Here is a 20,131-nt window from a genome sequence, read left to right as displayed (position 1 = left end):
GCCTCACCCCCGACTTTACCGCGATTTCGCGCCTGAAAACGGGTGCAAATTGTTGGTAAAATCAGGCCCATAGTCTCACGGATCCATCGGTCTTCATGACCGGGACTATGGGCATGGCTCACTCACTTGTGGCCACTGGTTCCAAAATCCCCAACTTTGATTTGATTTTGATTTGACTTATTGATGTCACATGTAATGGGATACAGTGAAAAGTATTATTTCTTGCGCACTATACAAACAAAGCACACCGTTCATACAGAAGAAAACAAGAGAGTGCAGAATGTGGTTTTACAGTCATAGCTAGGGTGTAGAGAAAGATCAACTTAATGCGAGGTAGGTCCATTCAAACGTCTGATGGCAGCAGGGAAGAAGCTGTTCTTGAGTAAATTGGTACGTGTCCTCAGACATTTGTAGTTTTTTCCCGATGCAAGTTGGTGGAAGAGAATATGTCTGAGGTGCATGGGGTCCTTAATTATGCTGGCTGCTTTTCCAAGGCAACAAGAAGTGTAGACAGTTTCAATGGACGGGAGGTTGGTTTGAGTGATGGACTGGGTTTCATTCACAACCCTTTGTAGTTTCTTGCAGTCTTTGATAGAGCAGAAGCCATACCAAGCTGTGATGCAACCAGAAAGAATGCTTTCTATGGTGCATCTGTAAAAGTTGGTGAGAGTCATAGTGGACATATCAAATTCCCTTAGTCTTCTGAGAAAGTAGAGAAACTCTACCAGTTTCTCCAGTTCAGTCTTCACTTTGGGTCTGATTGCATATGATAGTAGCCAGGCTTTCATGTTCCTGGGACAAGCTCCTGGTTTCAACTATACATTCACCTTCACACCTTTCATCTCCCCCAGGGTTCCATTAAACACCTCCTGGTATCTGCCCAATATCTCATCCAGGCCCAAAAGAGCTTCTGTGAGTCTGTTTACTACTACCCAATTTAGCCTCAATTGCTTTATCCAAGCTCTTCCAAACAATGCAGGGTAACTCCCTTTTATGACATACAAGGGGAGACATGCGCACTGGTCCCTCAGCTGCACCATGGTGTATAGGTAACCCTTCAAAGGCACCACCTGATCTGTACATGTTCTCAGAACAATATTTGTGGGTTTCAAGGAAAGATGATTCACTTTTTCTTTATATATGGACTCCAGAATCAACAACACTGCCGCCCCCGTGTCCACATCCCTCCTCACCATCTTCCCTTCTAGTTTGAGTGTTGCCCAAAACTGCTCTGTATTACCATGGACTGAGCATATTAAGTTTAAATTTCATTATCTCCGTCACTTCCTTTTCATCCGTGGATCCTACCCAATTTCTTGTCTGCTTCAACAGTGGCTGCTCGTCACTTTCACCTGGTTGTGGAGCCCGGTTACTTCTGTTTTGCTCTTTCTGGGGGCTGTGTTGCTCCACAGTTGTGGGCATAGTGACCTATTCTTCCGCATCTCCAACATGGATCTCCTCTCATCCAGCTACTGGTCTCCATGTGGCCCTTTTTACCACACTGACAACCCACCTCGGGCTTCAATTGATTTCCAGGGGCATCTATGTATCCGTCTTATGTACTGTTACTCTAGTGCCTAAGTGTGAGACTTCCGTGGCAGCCCGTTCCATGGATATTGTGATCTCAGAAGTCATTTTGAAATCTAAATGCTCCTCCATTAACAACCTTTGCCTAATTTCTTCCTGTAGTAACCCATGTACTTCCACACTGCTTCCTGAGAAAAGATCCAAAATCACTAAATTCTGCCAAGCTTTTGAGAGCCGTGACAAATTTAATAATGTTTTCACCCTCCAGTTGATCCCGCTTATAAAACCTGTACTGTGCAATTTGCAGTGGATGTGGTGCAAAGTATCCCTTCAATAACTGGCACAACTCTGTGAATGGTTTATCATCTGGTTTCTCTGGCTGCAGTATGTTCCTTAGGGCTCCAAATGTTTTACTGCCCACTGTGCTCAAGAATACTGGGACAACCAGGTCATCTTCAATCTTGATTTGATTTGATTTATTATTGTCACATGTCTCAACATAGTGAAAAAAGTATTGTTTCTTGCGCGCTATACAGCCAAAACATGCCATTCATAGGGAAGGAAACGAGAGAATGCAGAATGTAATGTTACAGTCATAGCTGGGGTGTAGAGAATGATCAACTTAATGCAAGGTAAGTCCATTCAAAAGTCTAATAGCAGTAGAGAAGAAGCTGTTCTTGAGTCGGTTGGTATCTTGCTCGCTGCAATAAAAATACTGAATCTCTCTATGTAAGCCGACCATGCCTTGGCTTTCTCATGGAACTCTCCGATGATCCCGAACTTTCCCGCCATTTCACTTTGACGGCTGCAGGGTTTTCTGCCTCAGTGTGACTCAGCCCGAAGCCTGTTCCTCCCGCGCTGACTTCTGGCTGCCAATTGTGGTCCCTCAATGGCCACAGGACTCCTCATTCGCCCTGCCATCCCCAGTGATCAAGCAGCACTGTAACGGGCAGTTCTACCACTGCACCTAAGTCTGAGTGCCAGTTTCCTTCCCCCACTGCTTGCTCGCGTCGGAGCGGTTTTCCGAGCCGATCAGCCCACACCCTGAGTCACCTGACTCATCCTCCTAAACGGGCCATGCACTTCAGACATGACAAGTTCAAGCTCCCCTAATCACCCAACAGGGAAGTAGTAGTAGGGGGTTTAAAACCAGCTGGCTCTACTCAGGCTGGCAGTTGAAGGACTCCAGGGCTTGACCTGTACACTGCAGCCGCCAAGCGGTAATTTGTGCACATTGTAAATAAAGGATGCTGGTGATGGAAGACTGGCCTCAGTGAGATTATTATAGGTACCCTCACAGTTACACTGCCCTGGAGCTCGGAATTTGCAGCCCAGTACATTTGCTTAAAAATGGAACAGTCTGTTCTAATTGTAGAAACGTACAGTCACAGAAAGCTAGACTGTGTGCAATATTCAACAATATCATTCTCCTGGTTTACTCATCCAGAACCAAATCATAAGCTTTTTAAAAAATCGAACTCACAAAATGGTTGTCTGATGGTTAACAACACACTGAATTTAGAATTTTCAACCTCTGCTGAACCTGTTCTGTTTTCGGTAACAGCATCTGAAGGTCAGCCTCATGTTTAAATTCTGCAGTGTTTACAATCGAGTTATCCTGTCACTGTCTGTAACTCCACCTCCAGAGAGAGTGCTTTCCACTTCCTGCCTTGTTAGAACAAACCCCACCCCTCGACCTTTGAGAGTTCTTTCAGTTACAGTTTCATTCTTGCAGAAGTATCTTGCAACTGCCGGGCCCTCACAAAAACATCCTTATTTTAGGAATTTGTGTATCAAATAGGTCCCGAATCTGAAGAGAAACAGCCGTGAAGGAGCTGTCCGATGTAAGTACCTCCATAGGAGATCAGTCACAGATCTCATTTTTTCTTTGTATTGTTTAACTTATTTAAAACTGATATTGCAATCCTGAAGCCCAGAGCTTAGTGAGTGTTGTGTACAGGCTCTGAGATTGGGCACACTGTGGGTGAACAGGTAAAGGACACTTTCTCTCCTGTTTCCCCTCATGTTGTCTGAGTTTATCTTGTTCCTGAGACACACCCCTTGCAGCCTCAACATGATTCTGATTGTCCAACTTCCTTTACAACCTCCAGTATTAGTTAATTTGGTTAACTGTTCACTCTCTCAACTATCACATCTGCAATCACCACCTCTCATGTCTAAAACCACCCAGGCCACCTTAGTCCTTGCAAACTATGCCCCAGGTCCCCATCTTCTCCATAATGCTTGAATGTGCTACCTCCTCCCAAACCCATTCCCATCTTTCTCAGGACTCTATGTTTGAATGCCTCCAACCGGGTCTCAGCCAAAGTCAAAATAATATCCTTTGTGTCTGCCATTGATCCTTTCAATCTGTCTGCAGCCTTTGATACAATTGCTCACCATTTTCCAATGTATTTTCACAATCTATCTGGCTGGGACTAATCTTGCTTGGGTCCATTCTCGTCTATCTTGATCTTAGCCAGAGTGTCAGCTGTAATGGCTGCTCATTCCCTTCACTAGGTGCCCCCCCAGGAATTCTGACTGTAGAGGTCTTCAGTACTTGGCTAGTAAGGGGGTCGGTTTAACTCAGTTGTCTGGACAGATGGTTAGTGATGCAGATCGAAGCCATCTGCATGGGTTCAATTCCTGTACTGGCTGAGGTTATTCATGAAGGCCTCATCTTTGCAAATTTATCCCTTGCCTTAGGTGTGGTAATCCTCAGGTAAAATCACCACCAGTTAATTCTCCCCCGAAAGGACAGAGCAGCCTCTAGGACTATGGCGAATTTACCTTTACCTTAGTAAGGAATACCTTCAGAACCTTTACTTTTAGTCTCAGAATGACCATGACCTCCTCTGAGTTTGATAGTTCTAATATGGCAATTGATCAGTTTTGTTATGAGATTAATTTAATTGGATCGCCAATGACTTACACCACCATTTTAGGAGGGAAATGCTGTCAGCTTGTTCCAGACTATCCCATTATCTGATTCAATACAATTCCACAGTTTCAAGTCTCGAGGGTAATCAAAGCTTGATGGTCTCACTTTACAATACATTCATCGTACTTGTACACTCTTTACATTTTTACAGAAAATACAACTCAGCCTTTCTAACCTAACCACTGATCCATTATTGATTTATTAATTCTAATTTAAGGCTTACCAGTGATTCAATCATCTGTTGCTAATTGGTAGCTAATTAATACAATCATCTTTAATTAATATATTGTTTATTAAAACAGTCTGAATAAAAAAAAGTTTAAGTAAAAACAGTTTGAAAAAGTCAATTGTTCCTTAACAAATTCCACTTGGCTTGAGCATTGAACCTTATTCTAGAGCTAGGCTTTGGCAGAATATCATGTTCTGTAGCTTATCAAAATTGGAAGGGAATGTATGTGTTTGAACAATTCTGCAGTTTCTGAAAACATTAAGTTTATAAAGCATCCAGTCTTTTCCATAACAATTATCTATTACATCATTTCACTAATTATAAATTAGTGAATTTTTTAAAATAATCATCTGCTTTATGATTGGCTTTTAATACAAACTCAATCGTTAATAAAGAAAAATAACAGAATATGAAATCGCTGCAGAGAGACATTTATTACCTCTCTGCATCCTCCTCACGGCTTACCTTCCCACTGAGCTTACATCATCAACAAACTTAGATATGTTACTATTTGTTTCTTCATCTAAGCCATTAATATGGATTGTAAATAACTGGGGGCCCGATTTTACCAAAGATTCGCGGTTAAGTTGGGCGTCGGGCCTTTAACGCGATATGCACCCAAATCTGAGCAGATCGCGGCTTTACCGACACCCGATTCGGGCGCGGGTCCAGTCCATGCCCGAATTGGGCGGCCTGACAATTTAAATGCACTAGCATCCATTTAAATCGACTTAATGAACCGCGCGCCCAACTCTACTGCCAAATCCCACTTTACCGAATTCTGGTCCATTCCGGATCTACGCTGTAAGCGACCTGCAGAATAAAAATCCAAAGCAGATTTCTATTCTGCAGGGGAACCTCCGAAGCCGATCCTCCTCGACCATCCTTCGCAGACCCCCCCCTAAACACCTCGGCAGACCAACCCCCCCCGGGATCCGACCCCCCTGGGAGGCGGGCCCCCCTCGGCAGAGCACACCCCCCACCTACCTCGATCGCTGGTCTCCCTCCACCATCCTTCCGACCTGCAGTCCTTCGAGAGCCTGCAGCACCTTCCTGGCCTTCCGCTGGCGTCCGCCGGGGGGGGGGGGGGGGGGGGGCGGGCTCAGATGGATCTCTGGTTGGCGGGGGGGGGGATGGACTTGGGAGAATCTTGCAAACTGAAAATAATGTAGCATCTTCTTTGTGCTGCCTAATTATCTATGGGAAAGGTAATTAAACTACAGTGTCCGAGTGAGCAAGTAGTGACCTGTATAATACATTTGTGATCTGTAACTGGATTGTTGATGTCCCTGTAGCCATGAGCCAGGTGCTCAAATGTTCAGAGTCATGTGGTGAACTTGGAAAAATTGTCCCCGTGGTGGAACTTGGTTGGAAATAAGATTCAAGGAGATTACTAAATCTGGGAAATCAACCATAGTGAAAAGAAGTTTGTATTGACAACTCTTCTCTCACCATTGCATGGCAGATGTGCCCCTACTTATGAATGTGATTTGCATGGGCAACGTTGGGTGCAGCTAATCTGCCTCTGGAACAGCCTTGGATCCTTTCTTTCATCTGAACGTTGCACAGAATTAGAGGAATTTCCTTTGGAAGATAATGTCAAAATTATAATCGCAGGAACTAAAAACCTGACAGTCAAATATTTGGGAAAATATTTCAAAATATGGATGGGGCGATATATATTTTGAAATATTTTCCCAAATCAAGTTCAAGACTTGATTAGCTGTAAGTATTCGCATTCCAACCATTATTCATGTAAATTGAGTTTGTGTCTTTATATGCCCTGTTTGTGAACAGAATTCCCACTCACCTGAAGAAGGGGCTTGGGGCTCCAAAAGCTTGTGTGGCTTTTGCTACCAAATAAACCTGTTGGACTTTAACCTGGTGTTGGTAAACCTCTTACTGTGTTTACCCCAGTCCAACGCCGGCATCTCCACATCATGGCTACAGGGACAGCAACAATCCAGTTACAGATCACAAATGTATTATACAGGTCACTAATTGCTCACTCGGGCACTGTAGTTTAATTACCTTTCCCGTAGATAATTAGGCAGCACAAAGAAGATGCTACATTATTTTCAGTTTGCCAGATTCTCCCAAGTCCATCCTCCCCCCCCCCTCTCTGCTCTCTCTGCTGTTTTTTTCTTTCGCGCCCGGGTGCGCTGCTTCAGATTTTTTTCGAACTGCGCATGCGCAGTTCAGAGCTCCGATCGTTCCGGCAGCTCTAAGCCCCACCCACTGCGCGGATTGGATTGGAGCCGGCAAAAAGCGTATGGGCGTGCTGCAAAGAGGATTCCGGGCTCGGATCTGCATTACGCCCGGATCCGGCCCTTAGACTCCAAATGGTAAAATCGGGCCCTAAGGCTCCAGTACTGATCCTTGTGGCATTCCACTATTTATTGCCTGCCAACTTGGAAAAAAAACCCTGCTCTTGCCCACTTTATGCTTCTTGTCCTTTAACCAATCCTCTATCCATGCTATTGTATTACCCCCAACTCCAAGAGCCTTTATCTTGCCTGTTAACCTTTTGTGTGACACCATATTGGATGCCTTTTGGAAATTTTCCTCCAATAGCAGTTGATGTTTGTCTTGGAGTGCATCCCTGGTACAGCCTGTAGAACACACAGTCCTGTGCCATGGAGATGCTCAGGATGAACCTTGACAAAAAACACCTCATCTGTCTCCAGAATAGTTGTGCAAAGGCACATTCCAGAAGGAGGATGATAGTCTCTTTCCCACCACAGCCCTTTCAAGGGCAACAAGTGGAGGCAGTGAGACTTTGGTTAGCACTGCTAATGCACAGCACCAGTGACTGGGTTCACTTCTGGCCTTGGGTGACTGTCTGTGTGGAGTTTACATGTTCTCCCTGTGTCTGCTTTGGTTTCCTCTGGGTGCTCTAGTTTCCTCCCACAGTTCAAAGATGTGTAGGTTAGGTGGATTGACCTTGGTAAATGCACAGGGTTACAGGGATAGAGCGTCGGTAAGATGCTCTTTTGGAGTGTCAGTGCAGACTCGATGGGCTGAATCACCTCTTTCTGCAAAGATCAAAGAACAATACAGCACAGGAACAGGGCCTTCGGCTCTCCAAGCCTGCGCCGCTCATGTGCCCAACTAGACCATTCGTTTGTATCCCTTTATTCTCAGTCTGTTCATGTGGCTATCTAGGTAAGTCTTAAACGATCCCAGCGTGTCCGCCTCAATCACCTTGCTTGGTAGTACATTCCAGGCCCCCACCACCCTCTGTGTAAAATACATTCCCCTGACATCTGTGTTGAACCTTGCCCCCCTCACCTTGAACCTCTGACCCCTTGTGTTCGTCACCTCCGACCTGGGAAAAAGCTTCCCACTGTTCACCCTGTCTATGCCCTTCATAATTTTATACACCTTTATTAGGTCACCCCTCATCCTCTTGACATTCCAGGGAGAACAACCCCAGTTTACCCAATCTCTCCTCATAGCTAAGACCCTCCTGGTAAACCTTCTCTGTACTCTCTCCAAAGCCTCCACGTCCTTCTGGTAGTGTGGCGAACAGAACTGCTCGCAGTATTCCAAATGTGGCCTAACCAACATTCTATACAGCCGCAACATCATATGCCAACTTTTATATTCTATGCCCCGTCCAATAAAGGCAAGCATGCCATATGCCTTCTTGACCACCCTCTCCAACTGTGCTGCCACCTTTAAGGATCTGTGGACTTGTTCACCCAGGTCCCTCTGTGTGTCTATACTCCTGATGGTTCTGCCATTTATTGTATAGCTCCCCCTTACATTAGATCTACCGAAATGCATCATTTCGCATTTATCTGGATTAAATTCCATCTGCCATTTCTCCGCCCAATGTCCCAGCCTATCTATATCCTGCTGTATTTTCTGACAATGTTCATCACTATCCGCAACTCCAGCAATTTCTGTGTCGTCCGCAAACTTACTGATCACACCAGCTAGATCTTCCTCCAAATCATTTATATATAATCACAAACAGCAGAGGTCCCAGTACAGAGCCCTGCGGAACACCACTAGTCACAGACCTCCAACCTGAAAAAAATCCCTCCACTGTTACCGTCTGTCTTCTATGGCTAAGCCAGTTCTCGACCCATCTAGCTAGCTCACCTTTTATCCCGTGAGATTTAACCTTTTGCACCAGCCTGCCATGAGGGACCTTGTCAAACGCAAATTGGAGGGGTTCTGTGGATGTGGAGAAAGGATCTGATGGTAAGTGATCCTCTTACCACTGGCTAAGCTACATCTTATTTGGAAGTCCTGCCAATGAGGTATACTGCCAAATACCTTTGGCAATCTGCTGACAGAACCATCAGACTGGATACACCATCTTTTTTTTCTCCAGCTAATTGAGGATGTTGTGTGTGGAGCACTGACTGATGAACTTGTGGTCAAAGGTGTTTTCTGCATAAATATTTCCACAAAGAACAGGTGGTGGAACATTGTCCACCTGCAAAACGTAAGTTGAACATGGTCCACCTTTTTGAATAAGGGTGTTACATTAGCATTTTCCCAATTCACTGTAACTTTTCCTGCATCCAGGGAATTTTAGAATATTGTAATTATTGGATCCACTATCTCCGTTGCCACTTCCTTTAAGACTCTAGGATGTAGGCCAGCAGACCCTGGGGACTTGCCTGCCTTCAATCCCAATAGTTTGTTCAGTAATTTTCCCTAGTGATGATAATAGTTCCAAGTTCCTCCCTTTCTATAACCTCTGCTCCTATTGGGATAAGACTTGTGTCCTCCACTGTGAAAACCAGGCAAATATTGATTTATTGTCTCAGCCATTTCTGCATTCCCCACTATTAAATCCCCAACTTCATCTTCCAAGGGATCAACAGTCACTTTAGTTACTCTCATCTTCTTTATATACTTATAAAAGCTTTTGCTGTCAATTTTTATATTTTGCATTAGTTTTCTTTAATAATTTAGCATTTTTCTTTTTATTACTTTTTTTGTGAACCTCTGTTGATTTTTAAAAGCTTCCCAATCCTCCAGTGTGCCACTAGCCTTTGCAATATGGTACGTCTTTTTGTTATCCTTAACTTCCTTGCTTAGCCATGGAAGTCTTTCCCCCCTCCTTACCATCTTTCATCCTCCCTGGGGTATATTTTATTTGGGAGGACATGAATATCTCCTTAAATATCTGCCACTGTTCATCAACTGTCCTACCTTTCAGTCTTCCTGTCCAGTCCACTAAGGCCAAATCCGTCCTCTTGCCGATGTAATTTCCTTTGTTTAAATCCAGAATGCTAGTGTGGGTCTCCAGTTTCTCACCTTTAAACTGAATCTGAAATTTTAGCTTGCTATGATCACTCCTCCCTAGAGATCCTTAAATATGAGATAATTTATTAGCCCTACTTCATTACATAATACCAAATCTAAAATTGCTTGCTCCCCGATATTGCTCCAAAAAACAATCTCTAATACATTCAATGAACTATTCCTGAATTGTGAATAGCTGGGGCCCAAGTACTGATCTCTACGGGACCCCACTAGTCACTGCCTTCCACTTAGAAAAATATCCATTTATTCCTACTCTCTGTTTCCTGTCTGCTACCCCCAATCACATGTGCTTTAATTTTGTGCACTAACCTCTTATGTGGGACTTTATCAAAAGCCTTGCCCAACTATTGATTCAATCTACAGTTGTATCAATACAAAACTGAAATAATGAAAACAGAAAATGCTGGTAAAGCTCAGCAGGTCTGTCAGCATCTGAGGAGAGAGAAATAAAGCTTTAGGTCTGTGACATTTCATCAAGACAACTGTTCTTTAAAATTTTGGTAGATTCAGCAACAAGAGGCCATTTAACGCTCCAATAAAGCTATGAGACTTCTTAAATATTCCCGAATGCATGGATGGCACTCCTCGCACCCCCTTGGCACAGTGTGTTTTCTGGCTGCGGAGGTGGCTTGCCATTAGTTCCTGGTGGGACCTTTCTGTCCCATTGTTATAAATTTTTATTTGTTCAGGGGATATGGACGTCGCTGTCTGGGCCAGCATTTGTTGCCCATTTATTGCCCATCCCTAATTGCTCTTAAACCGAATGGTTTGCCCGGCCATTTCAGAGAGGTATTTACGACATTTTCTATGGCTCATCCGTCCTGTCACTGGGGAACCTGCCACGGAGTGGGGGGGAGGTGCTGGGTCATCTTTGGCGAGACTGGAAGATCCTGCTGGCAGGAAGGACCGGAACATCCCGCCCCATGTCTAATATTTGTGTATTGATGTTCCTTTCAGAGATCACATGGCCCAGTCTACTCTCTCCAAGTTTTTCACTGCTCAGGAAAGGACAAAGCTACAATATACATGTAAGACTGATCAATTGGAAACGGTGATTCTGCAAATGAAGAATAAGTCCAACCACTTAGACAATGTGCAGCTTAACATTGCAGTGATGGGTGATGCGGGCTCTGGGAAATCCACCTTCATCAATGCTATAAGAGATCTTTGGAGTGACGATCAAGGAGCTGCTCCAACAGGGAATGAAGAAACCTGTTTGGAGCCGACCAGGTATCCCTATCGAGATCTGCCTAATGTCCAACTCTGGGATCTGCCAGGAACAAATTCCTTTGGTTTTGAACTAAATAATTACCTGAAGGAAGTGAAGTTTGAAAGCTTTGACTTTTTCATCATTGTGTCCCAGTCCCGATTCAGAGAAAACGATGCCGAAATTGCCAAAAAGATTCAGGAACAGGGCAAAGAGCTCTACTATATCCGATCCAAGATAGACAATGATGCTCACTCACTGAAGAAGCAAGGGGTTGACCTTGCTGGAGGCTGGAGCACAATCCGCAGGGACTGTATTAGTAACTTCCAAAGTGTTGGGGTTACACCACCAGCCATTTTTCTGATCTCTAGTTTTGAGAGGGAGGAATATGACTTCCCAAAGTTAAAGACCACCCTCGCCAGGGATCTCCCAAGCATTAAATCAAATGTTTTCTCACTCTCCATCCCAAAAATGGTGCGGGAAATTACAGAAGCCAAAAGAAGCAGTTTGGTGAAGAGAGTCTGGTTCTTGGCCATTCTCTCTGGAGCAGTGGGTGCAGCACCAGTGTTAGTACCATCTTCAAAGCCAATGTCAATGCCAGTGTGGTCTTTGTTTACCACCATTGGGTTCACAGTTACTGGGTGGATATACCTCCGGAAACAGCTGGGACTCAGTGACACGTTTCTGCAAAGTCTGGCCAACAAAATCACTAAACCCAGTTCAATTCTGAAAGCAGAAAGCAATCATCGATTGCCAAAGAAGATACCACCAACAGTTACCAATGTGCTGTTAGGAATCACCATGGTTACCTGTATGATAACTGGGATTAAATATAGTTTCAGGCCAGTGACCCTCTCTGTCTTTGGGGCAGTGTCGTCCTTTGCTTTTACCTACAAGTTACTGAAGGATTCACTGAACGACTGTTTGGAAACTGTTCAACGGCTAGTACAGAGTGCACTGAACAGAGATTAACTTGATCCCCATTACACCAGTCAATGTTATTTTGTGGAGATTGTTATGATGCTTGATCTCGAATGTGACAGATCAGCTTCATCAGGTCAAGGGTCCAAAACATTTCCTATTCTAGGCATAATCCAGTATCCTGGACTGTTATTATTAGACTTTATTAAAATAGGAATCGACAAAGATTATCTATATTTGCTGGCATTTAGATTAAATTTACTGTTTCTGCTGCTTCTTGATAGCTGACACCTCTTAGCTTGAACAATTGCACCAACATTTGGAGCGAATGTTTAGACTGAGGCTGGTCTTGGATAAAAGCATAAGGATCACTTGTCACTATTGAACATTGTGCCTCAATCAATGATCCCGCAAGTAAATGCCAGAGCTTCACAATCCCAGTGTAAAGAAATTTCTCTTAAGCTCTGTTCTAAACCTCTTGCATTTGATTTTGTCTCCATGGATCTTCACAGTTTGCTCTTTGATCCCTGGAAACAGCCTGTTTCCAACTCGCCCATCCCAGCTTTCATCATTTAAACTTTGGTATAATATTACACTGGAAAACCTGTTAATTATGAGAAGGAGTGTCCTGACAGAAAGGTTGGAATGAGCCCGAGACTGAGTCAGTCAGCCTCACTGGACAGAAACGTAGAGTTACCATAGTCCCAGGTGACCATAGGATGCTCTCTTTGAGGGGGAGAGCTGAGTGGTGGTGATTTTTAACCTGAGGATCACCAAGCCTCCGGTAAGGGAAAAGGTTGAGAAAGCGGGCCCTTCATGAATAACCTCAGCTTGTACAGGAATTGAACCTGCGCTGTTGGCATCATTCTGCATCACAAACCATCTGTCCAGCCAGCTGAGCTAACCAACTCCCAAGCAATGCCTGGACAGTGACTTGAACACTCGACCATCAGATTAAAACTCTGATGCTCTCTACTTACTGAAGAAGTACACTTGTCTGGTTTGACATTCCGATCTGTTATACTACTATAATTACTGACTTTGTGATTATTTCCTGTAAACCACCAGCACACAACACACTCAGCTGTACACACCTTGTAAATATTTATATCTGAGTCCTCTAGAATGTGGAGGAAAACTACAAGAGGGGAAAAGAAGAGTTCTTCCCTCAGCAATCTATGTGTGTATTCCAAGAACAAAGAACAATACAGCACAGGAACAGGCTCTTCGGCCCTCCAAGCCCGTGCCGCTCCCTGGTCCAAACTAGACCATTCTTTTGTATCCCTCCATTCCCACTCCGTTCATATGGCTGTCTAGATAAGTCTTAAACGTTCCCAGTGTGTCCGCCTCCACCACCTTGCCTGGCAGCGCATTCCAGGCCCCCACCACCCTCTGTGTAAAATATGTCCTTCTGATATCTGATATTCCTTTACTGTTCAAATAAAGTATCACCCTTTGTGCTTTTATTGTGGTTTCTTTGGAAGATATTTTCTCCCAGATTGATTCATATAGTATCCTTAATGCGGGAAACATTCCCAACGGTTTGACAGGAGCGATTATCAAACACAATAAGGCATGGAGACGCATAAAGAGATATTAAAGCAGATGAACAAAAGTTTGGTCAAAGAGTTAAGCTTTAAATGACTATCTTAAAGAAAGTGAGGAGAGAGGAGGGAAAAGTTGAGGGAGGACACGAGCGCCAATGGTTGACTGACTAAAAGTGGGAATGGTCATGATGCAGAATTGGAGGCGTGAAGAGATTTCAGAGGGTTGTGGGTTTAGAGAAAAGGATTTGTAAACAAGGATGAGAATTTTTAAACATTGCACAGGGTTGATGAATGAATGAGATTTGGTGTGTGTTGGGACATGGATGAGCTCAGGTTTATGGAGATAGAATGTGAAAGTACAGAGATTATGCCAGAATTCTGAATATAAAGGTAATTAAGGCATGGCTGAGGGCCTCAGCAGCAAATGACCTGAGACAGAGGCAGCGTTGGAGGATGTAACCGAGGTACAAGTAGTGATGGGACAGATATGTGACCATCTGAAGGGCAAATACAACACCAAATTTCCAAAGAGTTTTGTTTAGCCTCAGGCAGCCACCAGAGAAAGGGATGGAGTCAATGCTAGGAAACAATTGATGATCAAAGACATGACTTTGGATTTTGCAATGTTTATTTTGGAGGACATTTTTGCCCATCCATTGAATGGCAGGCCCTGTAGAGACAGTAAAGGGTCAAAAGGGGCAGTGGCGAGGTGTTATCAGCGTACACGTGGAAACTGATACAGTTTTTCAATTAAGACACGGAGGCAGAGAATCAGAGGATGTTAAGTATAGATTCTGGGGGAACTATTGAAAATGTGACCCACCAGGTTCAACAATTTATGCGATATCAGAAATAGTTGAACTCACTGAGCATAGCAAAGGGTACAGACCCAGACAATATCCAGGATCTGGTGTTAAGGACTTGGGCTCCAGAGCTGGCTACAGCCCTGGGCAAGCTATTCCAATACAGCTACAAGACTGGCATATACCCAACAAAGTGAAAAATTGTGTTGGTAAAAAGCACAACAAATCCAACTTACCATTCTATCAATCTACTCTCTGAAGGAAAGTGTTATCGAGTGCTATCAAGCATACTTACTCAGCAATAACTTGCTCACTGTGCTCAGTTTGGGTTCTGCCAGGGTCACTTAGCTCTTGACACACCTTGTCCAAACCAAGAGCTGAACTCCAATATTGAGGTCAAGGCAGCATTTGACTGATTGTGGCATCAAGGAGCCTGAGCAAAACTGGAGTCAATGGAAATCGGGGAAAATGTTCCGCTAATTGCAATTATACCTGGTATAAAGGAAGAAGGTTGTGGTGGTTGGAGGTCAATCATCTCAGCTGCAGGACATCACTGAAGGAGTTCCTCAGAGTAGTGTCCTAGGCCAAACTATCTTCAGCTGCTTCATCAATGATCTTCCCTCCATCATCAGGTCAGAAGTGGAGACGTTCATTAATGATTGCACAATGTTCAGCACCATTCACAGCTCCTCCAGAATTAAGCAATCTGTGCCCACATACAACAACAGCTGGATAGAATTCATGCTTGAGCTGATTAGTGACAAGTAACATTGGCACTATACACAAGTGCCAGGCAATAACCATCTCCAACAAGAGAGAACCCACCCAACCAACCTTTGACTTTCAAGAGCATTATAATGGAATTCCCCACAATCAACATACCAAGATTAACATTGACCAAAAACTGAATAAGACCAGCCACATAAATATCATGGCTACAAGAGCAGGCCAGAGGCTGAGAATTCACTTCCTTACTCCCAAAGTCTCTGTACCATCTTCAAGGCACAAGTCAGGTGCGTGATGGAATTGCCTCAACTTGCCTGGATGAGCGCAGTTCCAACAGCACTCAAGAATCTCAATACCACTCGAGACAAGCAACCTGCTTGATCAATGCCCTAGCCAGTAACTTAGATTCATTCCCACAACCAATGATGTTCAATGCATGGATGTGCTCCATATAAAAAATACACTGCAGCAACTCATCACTGTTCCTTCGAAAAACTTCCAAATCCAAACTCTACCACCGCCAAGGACAGGAGTAGTAGATGCATGAGAACACTGTTACCTCCCCTCCAGGGTACGCACCATCCTGACTTCAAACTGTATCATTGTTTCTCCATCGAAGGCTGTGTTCAAATATTGGAACACCCTACCTAATATCATTGTGGGTGTTCCTACACTACACAGATTGTAGTGGTTGAAGAACACCACCTTCTCAAAGCTACTTTGGATTGGAGAATACATGATGGCTTTATCAATGTCCACATTCTGCGGATGATTATGAAAAAATAAACTGAGATTAAGGTTAAAAAAACAACCAGTTTTACAGGCAGACCAGTGTGTATCAGTGCTGGTCCCAGCCTGGATAAATGAGGTGGGTGGTGGCAGGATGGCTGTAAAGATGATTGTTGATATGAATCGGAAACTACCAGCATTCTGCTGGCCATATGTAACATGGGAAAAGCTGAAAAAGGAAACAACAAACCAACCAAGCAGATGATGTAGTATTTGAGGTAATGGCGAAAGAACCAGAGTTCATATAGGAAATATTTCTGATGCATCAAATTATTCTGATCTGGAATGAGCATCCTGAAGGACAATGAAAGAAGATTCAATGATCTCTTGCAAAAGGGACTTGGATTAATTCTTGATTGGTCACATTTTTCAGTGATGGGGAAAAGACCGAGGAGTGGGATGATCTAATTGTATCACTTTATCTCATTGATCTTTCTCTACACCCTAGCTATGACTGTAACACTACATTCTGCACTCTCTCTTTTCCTTCTCTATGAATGATATGCTTTATCTGTATAGTGCACAAGAAACAATACCTTTCACTGTATATACCAATACTTGTGACAATAATAAATCAAATCAAAAATCAAAATTCAGGCATGGGAGATGGTGCCGGAATACACCATGTAAAAATGCCTTTAATTGGAAAGATTGAGCCGTTTGATCTCGAAGTGGAAAATGAGGCAATATATCGAATTATATATGTTATTTCTTTGTAGCTAATGAGATCACAACAAAGGAAAAAATGAAAGGTGTTACTGCTCATAGTCTGTGACCCACAAACTTACAGCCCAGTGAAGAGTTTAACATCACCTGATGCTCCAGACACGAGGGCAGAATTTTCTCATCCCTCCATGGGAATGGCAGCAGACAGGACAAAAATTTGGCAGACTCTTTGAAGGTCTATTGACCTTGGGCAGGAATTTTTAGTCTTGGGGCACACACGGGTGGAAAATGCCACCAAGTGGCTTTTGACCAGATAGTAGAATTGGTCAAAAATTATTTTATCCCCCGATTTTCAATCATTATGATGAGCTGCAAATTTCATTCAGCAATTCGGGATCCAGGGGAGCTCATCTCAGGTTCTGTGGCCAGATTGAGAGGGTTAGCAGAGCACTGCGAATTTGGTCCAGCTTTGGCAGAGATCATGTGGGCTGCAGGATAAACAGCCCCATAATACTGAAAAAGTTTCTAGTTGAGGGCAAAATCTCTTTCGAAAAAGCTGTGGAGTTGGACCCAAGTGACTGAATGCGCTGAGCAAGGTTTAAACGAATTACAAAATGTGCCCAAAGATGTGAGCCATTTGTGGTGGGAAATGGCTGCTGCAAGGAACAGCCCAAGTTGACACTGCAGAGCCTGAGAAGGGGAATATAGCACTACAGGTGGAAACTTGTTTCCGATGTGGGAGAGAGCATTCCCAAGAAACTTGCTGGTGCAGAAATTATGTATGTTACAGATGTAGAAGGAAGGATCATTCACAAGCGTGATGCAAAGTGCAACAGTCAGGACAGAACAGGCAAAAAAAACCCAATAATGATTAGTTTAACTCTGTTCAAAAAACTGGATGGGCGGCATGGTAGCACAGTGGTTAGCACTGCTGCTTCACAGCTCCAGGAACCTGGGTTCGATTCCCGGCTTGGGTCACTGTCTGTGTGGAGTTTGCACATTCTCCTCGTGTCTGCGTGGGTTTCCTCCGGGTGCTCCAGGTTCCTCCCACAGTCCAAAGATGTGCAGGTTAGGTTGATTGGCCACGCTAAAAATTGCCCCTTAGTGTCCTGAGATGCGTAGGTTAGAGGGATTAGTGGGTAAATACGTGGGGATATGGGGGTAAGGCCTGGGTGGGATTGTGGTCGGTGCAGACTCGATGGGCCGAATGGCCTCTTTCTGTTCTGTAGTGATTCTATGGATGAGGAGCTAGGCAAGGAGCCCAAGTCATATACCTTAAACCAACTCAATCAGCTGCCTCCTATAGAAATAGTCTTAATGGTAAATGACAGATCTCTTAAAATGGAAGTCAACACAGGAGTCGCAGCCAAAGACATCTCGGAGCAAACATTTCAATAACTTAAAAAATGTCTTCAACCATTGAATTTGAGTGAGTCAGGAACCGTATTGTCTACTTACACAGGAGCGACATTGAAGACAGTTGGGGCAGCCACAGCTATAGTATCCTACAGAATACTGTTCTCGTAATTGAGAATCACAGACCTAATGGGTCAGGATTGGTTGAAGTAGGTGAATTTAGATTGGTTGGAAATATTAAACATTTGGATGGAAGTTTTCAAGAGTTACTATGCAAGTACTCGGAGGTTTTCCAAAAGGAACCAGGATGAATAAAAGAGGCAAAAGCCAAAATGTATTTGAATCCTGAGCCAATGGCAAAATTCTTTTGGGTCCACCCATCTTAATGTTGAAGTAGAGCTTCGGAGATTGGAAGTCTTAGATGTGATAAGACCTGTACAGTTCTCTGATTGCGTTGCACCATAGTCCCTATTTTCAAACTGGCTTGCACAGTGAGAATTTGTACAGATTATTAATTAACTGTAAATGGAGGAGCTCAAATAGACAAATACTCCATTCTTAGCATTTAGGACTTCTACCCTAAATTAGCTAGGGCCCTGAAGTACATCAAGTTAAACTTCAGTCACACCTACCAGCAGCTGGAGTTGGATAAGGATTCTCAGAGGCTGGTTACTATTAACATCTACAAAGGACCATGCCAGTTAACATGTTTATCTTTTGAAGTCTTATTGACCTGTGCCATTTTCCAACATACGATAGAACATTTATTGCAGGGCATTCCTAATGTAGTGGTATATCTAGATGATGTCTTAATTACAGTAACCTCACCTGAGGAACATAGTCAACCTCAGAGGAAGCTTTAAGATGATTTAAAGAAGCGGGTGTCCGTTTGAAATGAGTGAAATGCACTTTCTAGGTGAATGAAGTTATATACTGGGATTTCAGGATAGATAGTAAAGGTTTACATCCTTTGGAGGATGAGGTTAAACCACAAAGGAAGTACCTCAGCCTAAATGTATCAGAGTTAAAATCATTCTTAGGAATGGTGAATTATTATGGCAGATTCTTACAAAATGTGTCTACAATTTTAGCCCCACTCACCAGCTTTTAAAGAGGCATTGGAAATGGGGGGGGAAGCACAAAATGAAACATTTGAAGTAAAGCAGGCCTTACAGTTGTCAGCACTGTTTGTGCACTTTGATCCAACCAAACCATTGGTAGTTACCTGTGTTGCATCTCTTTCTAGCTACTCTTTCCAGCACCATCCAGGAAGACAAATATTGAGTGCGGACGCACTCAGCCACCTCCCTCTGCCACATTCAGTACTTTCACCACCAATACCACGAGAAGCAGTGCTGGTGCTGGGCCTGATAGATTCCATCCGAATGTTTGCCGGTCTCAGCTACGCATGTGAAAACCCGAACTGAAAGGGACCCAGTGTTATGAAACGTTAAGAGGATGGTGATGCAAGGAGGATGATATAAGTCAGAGCAACTTAAACTCTACCAGCAGTGTAGGATGCCAATAACATATGAGGATGGCGTGTTATTGTGGGTGGTTTGTGTTATAGTGCCAGCCCCAAAAGTGACGGTTTTTATTACAGGAATTCATGACACACACCCTGGGCAAAGCAGGATGAAAGCACTGGCCCAAAGCAATGTCTGTTGGCCAAGCAGTGAAAAAGAAATTGAAAGAATGGTCAACCAGTGCCCAGATTGTGAAGCACAACAGGCATTGCTGCCACTGGCAAGTATGCATTCATGGGAGTGGTCAGTTCGGCCATGATTGCAATTGCATATAGACTTCACAGGACCATTCCTGGGACATGTTCCTCATCCTGGTTTATGCTTTTTTCAAAATAGTAGGATGTCCAATTGATGAAGTTTACACCTGCCACAGTCACCATTGACAAGGTGAGGCAGATTTTTGCCATTCATCGCATCCCAGAGGGCTTAGTGTCAGACAATGGCACAACATTTACAGCAGAGGAGTTTCGGAAATTTGTTAAGCCAAATGGTATTCGCCAAGTTTGGTCAATCCTTTACCATCCAGCTTCCAATGGGTTAGCAGAAAGCTGTACAAATGTTCAAATCATTGATGAAAAATCAAGTTCATAAGCCATTGCCTTTA

The 20,131-nt window shown here is 43.7% G+C and overlaps 2 protein-coding genes across 4 annotated transcripts in view; one reads left to right on the top strand and one right to left on the bottom strand.

Annotated features, from left to right (window-relative positions):
• Window positions 1-3,159, bottom strand: part of LOC144492792 (sodium- and chloride-dependent neutral and basic amino acid transporter B(0+)-like) — a 73,615-nt gene extending 70,456 nt beyond the window's left edge. Inside the window, exon 1 of the mRNA XM_078211218.1 lies at window positions 3,011-3,159. The gene's annotated coding sequence lies outside the window, so the exon portion shown is untranslated. The remainder of the gene's footprint in view (window positions 1-3,010) is intronic.
• A 51-nt stretch (window positions 3,160-3,210) lies between these two features.
• Window positions 3,211-19,267, top strand: LOC144492791 (T-cell-specific guanine nucleotide triphosphate-binding protein 2-like). Of its 3 annotated transcripts, XR_013497636.1 has the most exons (3): window positions 3,211-3,371; window positions 10,944-13,294; window positions 19,248-19,267. XR_013497636.1 is itself a non-coding variant. In XM_078211212.1 (2 exons), the coding sequence occupies exon 2, from the start codon at window positions 10,951-10,953 to the stop codon at window positions 12,163-12,165; it is 1,215 nt and encodes a 404-aa protein (XP_078067338.1). In that variant the 5' UTR covers window positions 3,211-3,371; window positions 10,944-10,950; the 3' UTR covers window positions 12,166-13,574. The 3 variants fall into 3 exon arrangements, 2 of the variants coding, with proteins under 2 accessions (XP_078067338.1, XP_078067339.1); XM_078211212.1 differs by lacking the exon at window positions 19,248-19,267 and having other exon boundaries at window positions 10,944-13,574; XM_078211213.1 differs by lacking the exons at window positions 3,211-3,371; window positions 19,248-19,267 and adding an exon at window positions 9,043-9,156 and having other exon boundaries at window positions 10,944-13,574.
• The last annotated feature ends 864 nt before the right edge of the window (window positions 19,268-20,131 follow it).

Source organism: Mustelus asterias, chromosome 4, assembly GCF_964213995.1.
Source record: "Mustelus asterias chromosome 4, sMusAst1.hap1.1, whole genome shotgun sequence".
Lineage (NCBI taxonomy): Eukaryota > Metazoa > Chordata > Chondrichthyes > Carcharhiniformes > Triakidae > Mustelus > Mustelus asterias.
The sequence above is the reverse complement of the archived record's forward strand: the minus strand, read 5'-3'. Positions and strand labels throughout refer to the sequence as shown.